The following is a 13,954-nucleotide window of genomic DNA, read 5'->3' on the forward strand; positions in this document are numbered from 1 at the left end:
CTTTGAGTGCCCACTCCAACAACACACGGTAGGCACTGAATGGGGTGCTACGTCAGAGACCAGAAGAAGAGACAGTCATGACAGTAATTTTCTACAGTTTCATTAACTGAGCAACTTTCTAAAACTGTATCACTTCACAAGACATAAAAAAACCCATCTTAGTTAATGAACACAGCTCCTAGTGTATCAGTGTGAACTTACTTTCCGGAGGAGAATCACAGTCTTGGTGTTCTTGCTCATCCTCTTCTTTCTTCACTTCAACTGTAGTCTGCAGTAATTCACTGTAACTTGTGCTTGGTGACTCTGTGAAGTCTGTTTCCGTTTTACAGTGAAGATCTGCAATGAACTTTTCCTCGTCATCTTGCCATGTAATCATATGTCCATATTCCTCTTCTTTTATGTCATCTTCTTTCACTCTCAGTCTCAGGGGTACCTGGGATGTTTCATCACAGCCAGAGCTCAACGGCAGCCCAAGATTCATGTTAGCAACGGACCGAAGAGCAGTCTGATATAGAAAATGTAACGTTAATGACTTTCAAGCTCACATTTCTAGCTCAAACTGAATACAGCATAAACATAGCAAAGAGAAAGAAGACGATCTTATTTTTGTGTGGTGTATTACTATAGAAATAAGCGACACATTACGTTTGGGGTTAAAAACAAAATAAATTGAAATTACATAAATAATTGGAACAGAATAACCCAAGAGTTCAACTTTGTTGCATTGTCGCGGCCTCTGGATCTCTCGCTAGACTTCGGCTGATACATGCAAGTGCTGATGTATGACATATTAAACAAGGAATAACTAAGATTAATAATATTTTGAAAAAAAAAAACATACCTCCAATGCGTTATCACGCTGACCTGTTCTTTCTGTTTTTATCTCAAAGGACGTTTATAACGGAACAAAAGCGACAGGGTCCTTTGGATGTTTATATGTGGAGACTTCTTCTCTACCAACTATTGCCGTTTGATAAACCAACAAGAATACGGCGATATACTGCCACCGTTTGGACTGGAGTGTGACTGCGGTAACCCTGGAACTCGCTCACTGGTTTATGTGTGCTTCAAGAACTTTAGCGATGGTGATTAATCCGAATTCATTTTGTGCAGCATAATACATTCACTCTGAAAGCATTCATTAACATTCATAAATTGTCTTTTGGATGTTCAGACTGAACACTCAGAGCGCTTTGCAGGACTATTAATGCCCTTCACTTCATGTTACCCTCCCTGTTTTTTTGCATAATTTTGTAAAATACTAACGTGCTCCTGTTTTTCAAGTGTTGTTTTGTTTTCTCTGAGTAGAAACACTCTAGTGTGTCATCTCTACGACAATCTACAACAGTATTTAACAGTCTACTCCAGACTGCTCTGTGGAATTCAATTGCACACAAAATATGAATGTAAAAATGTGTATTTTCTGGTTTATATCAGTTTGTCTGGATTGTAAATATGGCAGTTTCACTATGAAAAGTGTGTTGAGCAATGGTACTTTAAAAAATGCTTCAAGTCATTGTACTGACAAGTATTTTATTTATTTCTCTTCAATAAATAAAAAAAAAAAAAATGTAACACAAAATGTGTATGAATACAAGGCTGCAGACATGTCTGTACTGTACACACAGTTTAAAGTGTAAATAAATACATGAATCAAATGTTTTGTGTTTTTGCAATAACAGAATCAGCAGAGCTATTTAGTCAAGCTACAAAGAAAGCAAATCGAACCAAAACTTCAATGAAACATTCAATGAATACATTATCAGAACAAATATTACTACAGCCAGACAGTGTAAGTGATCTCCAACAGTATTGAAGCTCAAAGTGGCATTATAAGTGGGTGCAGGACGATGCCAGATTAGGGCCAATCAAGTCCCTTACTGAGACAGAGGAAGAGGGAGAGAGAGAGGGAAGAGAGGATAGGAAGGGAGAGAGAGACAGAGTGAGAGAGAGAGAGAAAGAGGGAAAGAGGAAAAGAGGCAAGATTGGAGCATTTAGCATTAACTAACCTTTATGTGGGTTCATATGGTTGATATGGCATTTAGCATTTAGCATTAACTAACCTTTATGTGGGTTCATATGGTTGATATGGCATTTAGCATTTAGCATTAACTAACCTTCATGTGGGTTTGTGATGGCTGATATGGCATTCAGCATTAACTAACATTTATGTGGGTTTGTGATGGCTGATATGGCATTTAGCATTTAGCATTAACTAACATTTATGTGGGTTAATATAGCTGATATGTCATTTAGCATTTAGCATTACCTAACAATTATGTGGGTTCTCTGCATGTGTTTTCTGTTGGTGTTCTCAGAGGGTGCTCAGGTTCAGCTGATCCCTACAGGGTTAGGATGCCCTTGTGAATATCACACGTGGCTGCTCTTCTGAGTGAAGGCCTTCCCTCAACATGTACACCAGGGCCGTCATGGACTTTTTTTCTGGCCTTGATGCCCCTTGTGAATATTGCCCCTTCTACTGGCCTTGATGCCCCTGTGAATATTGCATGTTCATCTGCCACGTGCCCCGCCTGATTTGCCTTTATTTATGGATTTATTTTTTATATTCTGACAAACCAGTATGCTAGTATGCAGTATGCAATAATGTTAGTGACGACGTCTTTGTAATTATACATATTGCTGAAAGTAGCCTAAGACGCAGGGCTGTTTACAGCTAGATATGCAAGCGACATTATCTAATGTTTTTCTTAATGAAATGAAGTTTGTTCATTCCACAGCTAGCAATCCAATAAATAACCGTTACATTATTTTATTGTTAGATAAATGTTATTGTTATGATATCAGTAAATTATTATCAAATATTAATAAGGCTCAAATAAGTCCTGAGAGGACATACACACGCTGTTTTTCTCCAACCTTAGTAAGGTAGAAACGAGCTACAACCTCACTTCCATCAAAACGAGAGTGCTACCAGGTGTGGTACCAGGGGGAAACATACACTCGACCATGTGCATTCCAACCTAAAGCATGCCTACAGAGCCGCACCCCATCCCCACTCCTCACTGGCAGAGGAGCTTAACCATTTTTGTGCCCGTTTTGAGGTTAATAGGCCCAACACCAACCCCCACCACCTACTTGTGTTGAGCCTATTAACCTCAAACCTAAACTCCATCAATCGAGCTGTCCTCCAAGCTGGACGTATAGAGTTGATCCCTATGGGCAACCGACTGTGAAGAAGAGCGTGGGGACCATCTACAAAGTGCAACGCCGAAAAGGGATACTACAAAAATATTCAATAACTTCACTCTTACGCGGTATAGCATCACTAAAATCACTTCACACATTCATTCGGAAATCACACCCAGGCTGCTTTACTGAGCTAGCGTTAGCTTAGCATAATGTCTCTGGCTCGGAGTACACTGGGGAACTGACGTTAGCTTAGCATAATGTCTGGTTTGGAGTAAACAGGGGAGCTAGCGTTAGCTTAGCATAATGTCTGGTTTGGAGTAAACAGGGGAGCTAGCGTTAGCTTAGCATAATGTCTAAGTATAGTATAGCATCACCAAAATCACCTCACAAATTCATTTGGGAATCACACTGAGGCTGCTTTACTGTATGTTTCAACTCAAGAACAGTTAGGAGTTGTACATAAATGCCTTATCACAGAGTTATAATGTAAAAACATGTCTTTTCAGGTTACTATAGTGTACAAATGCTTTCCTACACTGGGCACATATGCAAGACTTCACTCCATAATGTACTAGCATATGTCTGTTAAGATGAGAGGACGTTTAAAACGCTTTTCCACACTGGGTACAGTTATGAGGCGTTCCTCTTGTGTGTACTAGCATAGGAGTGTTGAGGGCGTCACCGCTTTAAAATGCCTTGCTACAGCGCGGGAGTGAAAAAGCCTGTGCACTGCTGTTGCTTTGCTGGTGTCCTCTAAGACTAGAAGCTAGTATATGCTATATACTAGAACTTTGTATTTTGGATTTTGTTCACTGTGCAAACGCTGATGATATTTCAGATTATGAAATGAAGTGTATGCCTTTCCACAGTGTTCGCATGCGTATGGCTTCTCCCCAGTGTGTGAGCGTTTGTGCACTTTCAGACTTGTTGCTTGATTGAAAGCCTTGTCGCAATAAGAGCATTTATAAGGCTTCTCTCCCGTGTGTATTAGCATGTGAATTTTAAGATTTGAATTTTGCGAAAATGCTTTTCCACACTGGGTACATTTATGAGGCTTCTCTCCAGTGTGTCCTACCATATGCCTATGAAGATGCGAAGTACTACCAAATGCTAATCCACACTGGGCACATTTATGAGGCTTCTCCCCGGTGTGCTGTTCTTGATGATCGGTAGGGCTGTGTGTTTTTTGGTGTCTCTTGAAATCTCTCTGGAGCCCAAAACTCTTCCCACAAACTGTGCAGTGGTGTGGACTTCTGTTTAGTAGCTGGTTGAGATCGTTGTTCTTCTGTTGCCCATGTTTCTTCTGTTGTGGAATGTCTGGATGTTCCGATACACCTGGAAGAGTTCCATATGAATTTAGAATGACAGACAGGTGTTCTAGATGCAGCAATTAATTGTTACCCAATGAGGGAAATATTCCATTCCAAATACAGATCAGTAGACATTGAAATGCTTCTATACCAGTATAAAACAATGCAATGTGGCATTATGAATACGCAAACTACGAAAATAACGTGTTCTGATACATCTGGAAGAGTTACCAAATTGATTCAGAATATCACAGACATGTTGTACATTCAGCAATTAATTATTGTCTGATGAGAAATATTCCGTTTCAATGCAGCTAAGAAATATTCCGTTTCAAATACAGTTTAATACAAAATACAAGATACCAAAGCGTTTAATATCACTTGCCTATTCAGTCATAGTAACAATTAAACAGGCCTTTCAGCCTATAGGACCTTCATCAGGGCGAGTCAAAATGGCTGTCTTTGGGCTGTTTCTTAGAGAAGTCAGAGCAGTTCTAATAGGGGGAGAATCTCTCAGAGTTCTCTTCTCTTCTGGGTTTCCTAGTCCAAAATGAATGGGGGTCTATGCAGCCTTAAGACACTTCTGGGTTTCCTAGTCCAAAATGAATGGGGGTCTATGCAGCTTTTGGACAAAATTCTCCTTTTTATAGAGTATATTTTTTCCCCTTTGTTTTATGCACATCACACTAACATAACACTAACAAATACGGACAGCACTGCTTTCAAATTAAGTGGAGCTGGTGACATCACTCATTGACGGGGGCTAAAGTTACAGACCCCAGAACTAAAGTTACAGACCCCAGAACTAAAGTTACAGACCCCAGAGCTAAAGTTACAGACCCCAGAGCTAAAGTTACAGACCCCGGAACTAAAGTTACAGACTCTGGTTAGAAGCGAAGTTGTCCTTGGCTCAAAGTTAGTCTGAACTTGTTTAAATGACAACATAACTCTGTTTTAACTTCAAAGCTTTTTCACAACTGGTGTCTTGACAAATCTTGAAGGATTGACTAAGTGAGGGTTGGGTATAACTGAACGTTACTGATGCAGTGACTCTGTGAGTGAGGATTTTTAATGTCTGTCAGAGATGTGTGTGTGTGTGTGTGTGTGTGTGTGTGTGTGTGGTGTGACTCTGTGAGTGAGGATTTTTAATGTCTGTCAGAGATGTGTGTGTGTGTGTGTGTGTGTGTGTGTGTGTGTGTGTGTGTGTGTGTGGTGTGACTCTGTGAGTGAGGATTTTTAATGTCTGTCAGAGATATGTGTGTGTGTGTGTGTGTGTGTGTGTGTGTGTGTGTGTGTGTGTGTGTGTGTGTGTGGTGTGACACTGTGAGTGAGGATATTTAATGTCTGTCAGAGATGGGTGTCTGGATTTAAAATAGTTAAGTCCTGCCACCAAAAGTAAGACAGCGGTAGAAATCACGCAAAGCGCAGTTACCTAAATTACTGTAACGTTACTCATAAGTGTTGTATTGTATAATCTATCCTAAGTTACCGTAACGTTACTCTTAAGTGTTGTATTGTATAATCTATCCTAAGTTACCGTAACGTTACTCTTAAGTGTTGTATTGTATAATCTAGCCTATGTCCCAATTTGCAGGAATGATACATAAATGTCAGGAATGCTGAGCTTAGGTTTTGTGTGCTGGCCACTGAAATACACAGGTCACACACACAGCACGCACACACACAGGTCGTTCACAGTAGGAAGGACGCCACTGAAATAGAGACTTACACAGGTCGCACGCACATGCACACGCACACGCACACACACACACAGGTCGTTCACAGGACAAAGGACACTGAAATAGAGATTTCAGTACAAAGGACAAAACTTTTCTTGGCTGTTTGCTTTCTTTTACTTGATTTTTCATCAGTTTTAGCACGCCCACACACACACGCACACACACACGCGCACACGCATCAGTATTAGCACGCCAACACACACACACACACACACGCCAACACACACACACACACACACACAAACACACGCATCAGTATTAGCACGCCAACACACACACACACTACCACTTCATGTAATTTCAGTTACTTATTCTGTTTTCAAGAAAGAGGGGTGAGGGGTGTGTGGGTGTGTTTGTGTGTGTGTGTGTGTGTGTGTGTGTGTGTGTGTGTGTGTGTGTGTGGTTGGGAGTGGGATGAATGGAGTTGCTTCACAAAAAAAAAATCATAATAATAACAAAATAGGAATAATAATAATACAAAATAAATATCCACCACTGGTGTGAAGTTACGGGAGGAACTTACTTTCCTGAGGGGAATCACTGTCTTGGTGTTCTTGCTCATCCTCTCCTTTCTTCCCTTCAACCTCCACTGTTGTCTGCAGTGTTTCATTACAAGTGGAGCTTAGTGACTCTGACAAGTCTGTTACAGTTTTACAGTGAAGATCTGCAATGGGCTTTTCCTCGTCATCTTGGCATGTAATCATGTGTCCGTATTCCTCTTCTTTCACTGACAGCCTCAGGGCTACCTGTTGTGTTTCATCACAGCCAGAGCTCAACGGCAGCCCGAGATTCATGTTGGCAACGGACCGCAGAGCAGTCCAGAGCTTCCTCTATATTCAAAAAGGAACGGAAAACACATGGAAATATAACGTTAAAGGCTTATAAGCTCACATTTACTCCTTTATCTGAATAAACACAGCAAAACATAGAAGAAAGGAAAAGAGGAAAATAAAAAGATCGATCGTCCCTTTAATGGACTGCTCCTATTAAAATAAGCGACAATTTAGGCTTGACGTTGAAAACAAAAGAAAGCAACATTACATATAATTGGGATAGAATGAGTAACTCACGAGATAACCGTCATTAAATGTCATAAACATCGCGGTCTCTGCATCTCTCACTAGGCTTCGGCTGAGACATGTAAGTGCGACTGTACGATAGAAGTTAACCAAGGTATTATAATGTCGCGGGCACAAACTTACGTCAATAGGTTTCCACACGGCAATCTGACGTTTATCACACAACAACAGAGACCGAAGTTTAGGAAGTTTTCTCGTGGATCCTTAAATCTTCTTCTCTACCAACTATTGACGGCTGATAAAACAACTAGAGTATGGCGCTTTACTGCCACCGTCTGGAATGGAGTGTGTTTCCTAGCACATGTTATTCAGGGCTGTTTGACAATCTACGGCAGTATTCAATAGCCTTCTTCAGACTGGTCTGTGGAATTCAAATGCACACAAAATATGAATTAAAAAAATATGTAAAAATAAATATGGTTTATATCAGTTTGTCTGGATTGTATATATGGCAGTTTCACTATGAAAATGGCAGTGCGAAATGGTACTTCAATGCCTCAATAAACTTCAGAAAATACTTTAAGTATAAGTATTTCATTTACTTCTGTTTCATAAACGAAAATTAACTTTGTACAAACACACGACTAATTATTAGCAATTCATCCATCTTTTTCAGACACACACAGCACACCATCATGAAGGCTTAAGACGTGTTTAGATTTGTACTGTACACTCAGTTTAAAGAATAAAAAAAAATAAGTAAGTAAGTAACTCTGTAGGGACCCTTTCCATGTTGGCAGACCCTTATAATAACATCCATGAGCCTGTCAGTGGCGAAAACAAGGGGTTTACTTTGCCTTCAAGACAGACGGCATACCTAGGTAATGTTAGTGAATACTATTGTATTTTAAGTATTGAATTTATTGTTTTAGCGCTATATAAATAAAATATAATTGAATTGAATTAAATGGATCCAAGTGTGCACGATCAAATGCATTTGCGTGTATGCCCCATATGTGTGTGTGTGTGTGTGTGTCTGCATCATGTGGGATATTGTGCATACTTCTTGCGTAGGCTTACCTCTTTTATTAACTACAGAGCCCAGTTTTGCTAAATTAGCAAGGTCATATTTTGTTATCCCAAAAACTGCTCGTTTTTTCAGTGAACAGCCTTATAGACAATCCCAACGTTGTCTTCCCATTTATGTACAGAATGTCATTCTCGAGGGAAAGGACGTGACATCACACTACGCTATCACCTGAGCAACCCTCCATATTGGCTGTGGCTCGTAGCCAGTCGGGTTGCTGGAACGAAGTTATAAGTGCACGTGGAAGTTGTCTAAACTTGTTTACTTCGCTATGGGAGGAAATCAGTGTTGCGTTACAAGCTGCAGAGGCTCTTCCCTTAACCACAGAGAGACAGGACTGGAGCACGGGTCGTCTCTTTACCGCTTTCCGGCGTGGACGCAAACCGAGGGAGCTGAAGTCTCTGATTTAACAAAGAGACGTCGGCTCGCGTGGATAGCCGCGGTGGGACGCCGCGACATCACATTCGACAAAATTCCTGTCTGGATGAAGGTGTGTTCGAGACATTTCCAGTCTGGTGAGTTTTAGCTAAAAAAAAAATAAAATAAACATTTTGAATCTACTTTCTTCTCCTTCTGTGTCTGTGCTTGCCCAAACTCATATATTGGCTGGTGAGCATTATCTATGGTTAGGAATTATCTAGCCGATATCTCACTCACCGTTTGTGCAGAAACTGTGAAAACACTTCTATCATGTTTTGCAAGTTGAATAATTTCAGACTATCCAATCCGCGCACCGCCGTTCAACGTGACGCAAACACACAAAATGATTGGTTTGCAGGCATGTCCATCGCACGTGCGCGCTCCAGGAGGAGGATGTGTGGGGCTGGAGCAGCTCAATAGTATCCCCTTCAGTGCTCCATCTGACAGGCATTTACTATTATTATTATAATAATATTATCAATAATAAACTGGGCAATCAAAACATGATGCTACCCTGCACATAAAGGTGGACGTTGAGAATTGACTGTCCCCTGGACCCCCTTGCTGTGTGTGTGTGTGTGTGTGTGTGTGTGTGTGTGTGTGTTCCTTGGCCTGTGTGTGTGTGTTCCTTGGCCTGTGTGTGGCCTTAGCCTTGGCTGCATTATGGATTAACCGACAGTTTCATCACTATCATAGAACCATTTAAAACCAATTTAGGCAACTTTCCTTGACAGCCCTGAATTAAATCTGAGTGCCTTCCTTCGCAGTAAAGCTTCAAGGCTGTCCTGAAGGCGGTTAGTAGTCTAGTAATGAGTGATGCAACACAAGCTTCTTAACACACGCACGGGCACGCACGCACACACACGCACACACAGAGACACACACACACACACACACACACACACACACACACACACACACAAGCAAGCTCTTTACTCCTTTCAAAAAACATCCCTGTCCCCTGTTTGTCCACAGGTCGGCCCGGCAACGAGATGCTTGAAGACGACCCTGACTGGGTGCCCCATTTACACATGAAGCGCGAAAAACCTGAGGGCGAGGAAGAGGATGGGGCCGACGAAGAACCCAAGGGCTCAAAGGCGGCCGAGGAAGAGGATGGGGCCGATGATGAAGAGGAGCTACAGGAACACGGAGAGCATGATCAGAGCGAAGACACGACGGGCGGGACGGACGACAGCGGGCGCGGTGAGCCGGAGGCCAAGAGGGCGCGGCCCGAGTGCGAGTCGTGCTCCCGGCGGCGGGAGCGGATCAACCGGCTGCTGGCGGAGAACGAGGAGTTGCGCTACGAGCTGGAGCGACTCAAGATGAACGAGTACTTCCTGGAGGAGGACGACGAGAAGGTCCGCTACTACACGGGCCTCCAGTGCTTCGCGGTTCTGATGGGCGTTCTGACCCACGTGCTGCCCCACCTGCCCGACGCCGACGCCGCCGACGCCACGCTGCTCTCGCCCTTCCAGAAGGTTCTGCTCACCCTCATGCGCCTCCGGCTGGACCTGCCCGTCCCGCACCTGGCCCACCTGTTCAACGTCGCCCCGGACGCCGTCACCAGGACCTTCGCCGAGACGCTCGGCGCGCTGCACGCCCAGCTCACCCCGCTGGTGTACTGGCCCGAGAGGGGGAGTCTGCTGGCCTCCGTGCCCCGGCGCTACGCGGAGGCGCTGGGGGAACGCGTCGCCGTGGTGATCGTGGACTGCCTGGAGATCTGCATCGAGAGGCCCAGCAGCATGAAGGGCCGCGAGCAGACGTACTCGCACCCGCGGCGCGGCCACACCATGAAGTACCTGGTGGGCATGACTCCGCAGGGGGCCATCTCCTTCGTCTCGCCCGCGCTGGGGGGGCGCGCCACGGACCTGCAGGTGGCGGAGGGCAGCGGCATCCTGGAGAGGTTGGCGTGCGGAGATTACGTGCTGGCGGCCGGGCGCGGCTTCGAGGTCCCGGAGAGCGCGGGCGGCGTCATGTGCGCGCAGGTGAAGTCGGGGGCGTTCGGCAAGGGCCGGCGGCAGCTGGACGTGAAGGGCGAGGAGGAGACGCGCCCGCGGGCACACCTGCGGGCGGACGTGGAGCGGGCGGCGAGGGGCTTGCGCCAGCGGTTCGCCCTGCTGGAGAAGACCATGCCCATCAGCATGCTGCTGCCCGGAGGAGACAAGGGCAACCTGGAGGACCCGGCGCTGCTCGACAAGATCGTCACCGTCTGCTGCGCCCTGCTGAACATGTGCCCCAACGTGGTGGAACAACCAGGAGAATGAGAGGGAGAGTGTGTGTGTGTGTGTGTGTGTGTGTGTGTGTGTGTGTGTGTGTGTGTGTGTGTGTGTGTGTGTGTGTGTGTGTGTGTGTGTGTGTGAGAACATCTGCCTCAAACCTACCTGGTTTTCGGTCTCCAAGGTGCAGTTATTGGCGGCAGGAGCCACGGCTTTCAAACCATGTGAAAGTAATGATTAATTGTGTGAAAGTTATGATTAACTATTAATACAAAAAAATGACTTGTCAATTTAGTCCACAATTGATTGTTTTTGTCTTCCAAGATAGACTTGACAGCTGTTGTATTGTAACTGACACCAAACAAAGATTATGTGTAAATATCCTCTCAAACAGACTGGTATGCATTGCAGTGGAAAATATCATCTTTGTTGTTATATATGTATATATACTTTTTTTTTTTTACCAGAAAAGTGTTGAATAAATAACCGGATAAGTCATGAGATTCAGATTCAGGGGCCAAAGAGGAAAAAGGTCATTTCACAAAAGTGTGAGGCAATAATAATTGACTGCAAGCACAGCGAGCAAAATAAAACCTCACTCTTGCTGTGCTGTGACCATCTGAATGTTGTTGTCTCTGTGATGATGTTGTTGTCTCTGTGATGATGTTGTTGACATGTACATTTACATTACAATTAGCAGACGCTTTTATCCCTAGCGACGTACAAGGGAGAGAACAATCAAGCTACGAGCAATAGAGACCTAGTGTGACAATAAATACTATTTTACATAAGAGATGGGGAAAAAAAGTGCAGGAATGTAACTGTTGTGAGTGCAAGTTAAGTAATAGTAGAAGTGCAAGTTAGGAAGGGAGGTGCTCTCTGAAGAGTTGGGTCTTCAAGAGCTGAACATTTATTCCGCTGCCCAGTCCATTAATAGTTATTAAGAATGGACATTTGTCTTGAAAAGTCAGTCTTCATCATGAAGGGTATATACAGCAATCCTTAAGTTAAATTTAATACCTTTTTAATACCTTTATTTACTACTTTGCTAAAGCCCGCATTTAAACGAACTAACGCAAACTTTAGAAGATAGAATGAAAATCAGAATAGGACACTTGAAAAAATAATACCTATTTAAAAAATAATAATACCTCTAAAACTACATTTAACACTTTTAATGGCCTTAAATTTGGTAATTTTGATTTATCACCTTTTAATACTTTTTAATACCCCGCGGACACCCTGATCATGGTAGAAGCAGGAGTAAAGTGGAGTAAAGTGAAAGTGCCATTGGAGCGGTGCTTTTAGGTCATGTGCTAAACATTTAAATCTGCCGCGGAGCTGATCGAGCCAAATTGCAAGTGAAACGGGTCTCCCGTGTTGAGGCTGAAACGTTTCAGTGTTGAAACCGTGTCTGCTCAATGTATCAATGCACATGTAAATCTGTACACAAATTCAAGACAAGATTGGCACTTTCACCACATTAATGAAGATCAAACTACAACAATCAATTGAAGGAATTCGAAAGTTAATCAAAGGGAAAAGTACGACTTACTCCATGCACTCTCTCAGTGTATTTGTACATGGACTCTCCCTCCTTTCACTCTCTTTGTCTCTCTCCCTCCTTTCCTCCTCTCTCTCTCCCTCCCTCCTCTCTCTCTCCCTCCTATCTCTCTCTCTCTCCCTCCTCTCTCTCTCCCTCCCTCCTCTCTCTCTCCCTCCTATCTCTCTCTCTCTCCCTCCCTACTCTCTCTCTCTCCCTCCCTACTCTCTCTCTCCCTTCTCTCTCTCTCTCTCCCTCCCTACTCTCTCTCTCTCTCCCTCCTCTCTCTCTCCCTCCCTACTCTCCCTCTCTCTCTCTCTGTAGCGTGGGGAGATATGGGCGATTCCCTCAGGTAGGGCCATGGAGGTTGCAGCCTCGGGGCAGCCCTACGCCAGTTGCTCTATGTGTCCACCTTCCCTATCACCTAACACCTAACCCTAACCTTCCCTAACACCTAACCCTAACCTTCCCTAACACCTAACCCTAACCTTCCAGGCAGTGGATGTGAAAGTGCTGATTAGACCTGTGAAAAGCTTCAATGTTGCTATGAATGTGAAAGTGCTGATTAGACCTGTGAAAAGCTTCAATGTTGCTATGAATGTGAAAGTGCTGATTAGACCTGTGAAAAGCTTCAATGTTGCTATGAATGTGAAAGTGCTGATTAGACCTGTGAAAAGTTCCAATGTTGTTTTGGATGTGAACGTTTTTTGACTCACCTCCTTCCCAGAGCTACTAGTTCTATAGGAAGACATTGTTTTCTGTTTGGTTTTTCTTAACTTTAATAGATGATCACAGTCAGAGCTGGGATTGAGAAACACCCTGTACTATACATGACAAGCTTTGAAGTGCCCCAAAGCTCTTTTTGCATGTGTAACCTAGGGTTACTGTGTGCATCATCAAGGCGGGGCCTGAAGACTGAACCCTCTTTTGGCTATATATAGTTGAAGTATATCACACATCTGGACAAACCCCCTTTGGCTATATATATATATATATAGTTGAAGTATATATCACACATCTGGACAAACCCCCTTTGGCGATATATATATAGTTAAAGTATATATCACATCTGGACAAATTAACAGACACATTCTGGGAGTGTTTTTGGAAGTTTAATTTTTATTTCTTTATTTAATTTTAATTTTTTTTTTTTTTTCAGCTTTACTTTTCCATAAAAATCCTGAGGTATTCACAAGATAATGGCATTAACTCTGTTTGGAAACGAGACAAGAGCAAGAACGCTCAAAGAAAATGAAAAAAAAAAAATCTACACAAAATAAACAAAACAGAACACAAACTAATGAAAAAAAAAAAGAAAGAAAAAAGTACAGCTTCCAGAAATGTGCGACAATAAACAACAAGAACATAGTTCCTTAAAATATTCTACCATAGCTCAACAACCTTTGTTTTTCTTCTCAATGTTAATTTTATTTGGTGCACTTTTAAAACTTTTTTTATTTTAAACTCTTT

General features: G+C 43.0%; 2 protein-coding genes across 2 annotated transcripts in view; one reads left to right on the forward strand and one right to left on the reverse strand.

Moving 5' to 3' along the window:
- Positions 1 to 965, reverse strand: part of LOC105904982 (gastrula zinc finger protein XlCGF57.1-like) — a 37,246-nt gene extending 36,281 nt beyond the window's left edge. Inside the window, exons 1-2 of the mRNA XM_031563629.2 lie at positions 842 to 965; positions 202 to 505 (exon numbers count right to left, since the gene is read on the reverse strand). Of these exons, the coding sequence (XP_031419489.1) occupies positions 202 to 481 (280 nt within the window). The 5' untranslated portion in view covers positions 482 to 505; positions 842 to 965. The remainder of the gene's footprint in view (positions 1 to 201; positions 506 to 841) is intronic.
- A 7,513-nt stretch (positions 966 to 8,478) lies between these two features.
- On the forward strand, positions 8,479 to 11,595 carry LOC105904989. Its single transcript, XM_012832961.3, has 2 exons — positions 8,479 to 8,820; positions 9,701 to 11,595. The coding sequence occupies exons 1-2, from the start codon at positions 8,577 to 8,579 to the stop codon at positions 10,987 to 10,989; spliced, it is 1,533 nt and encodes a 510-aa protein (XP_012688415.2). The 5' UTR covers positions 8,479 to 8,576; the 3' UTR covers positions 10,990 to 11,595.
- The last annotated feature ends 2,359 nt before the right edge of the window (positions 11,596 to 13,954 follow it).

This window comes from Clupea harengus, chromosome 26, assembly GCF_900700415.2.
Source record: "Clupea harengus chromosome 26, Ch_v2.0.2, whole genome shotgun sequence".
In the NCBI taxonomy this organism is placed as follows: domain Eukaryota; kingdom Metazoa; phylum Chordata; class Actinopteri; order Clupeiformes; family Clupeidae; genus Clupea; species Clupea harengus.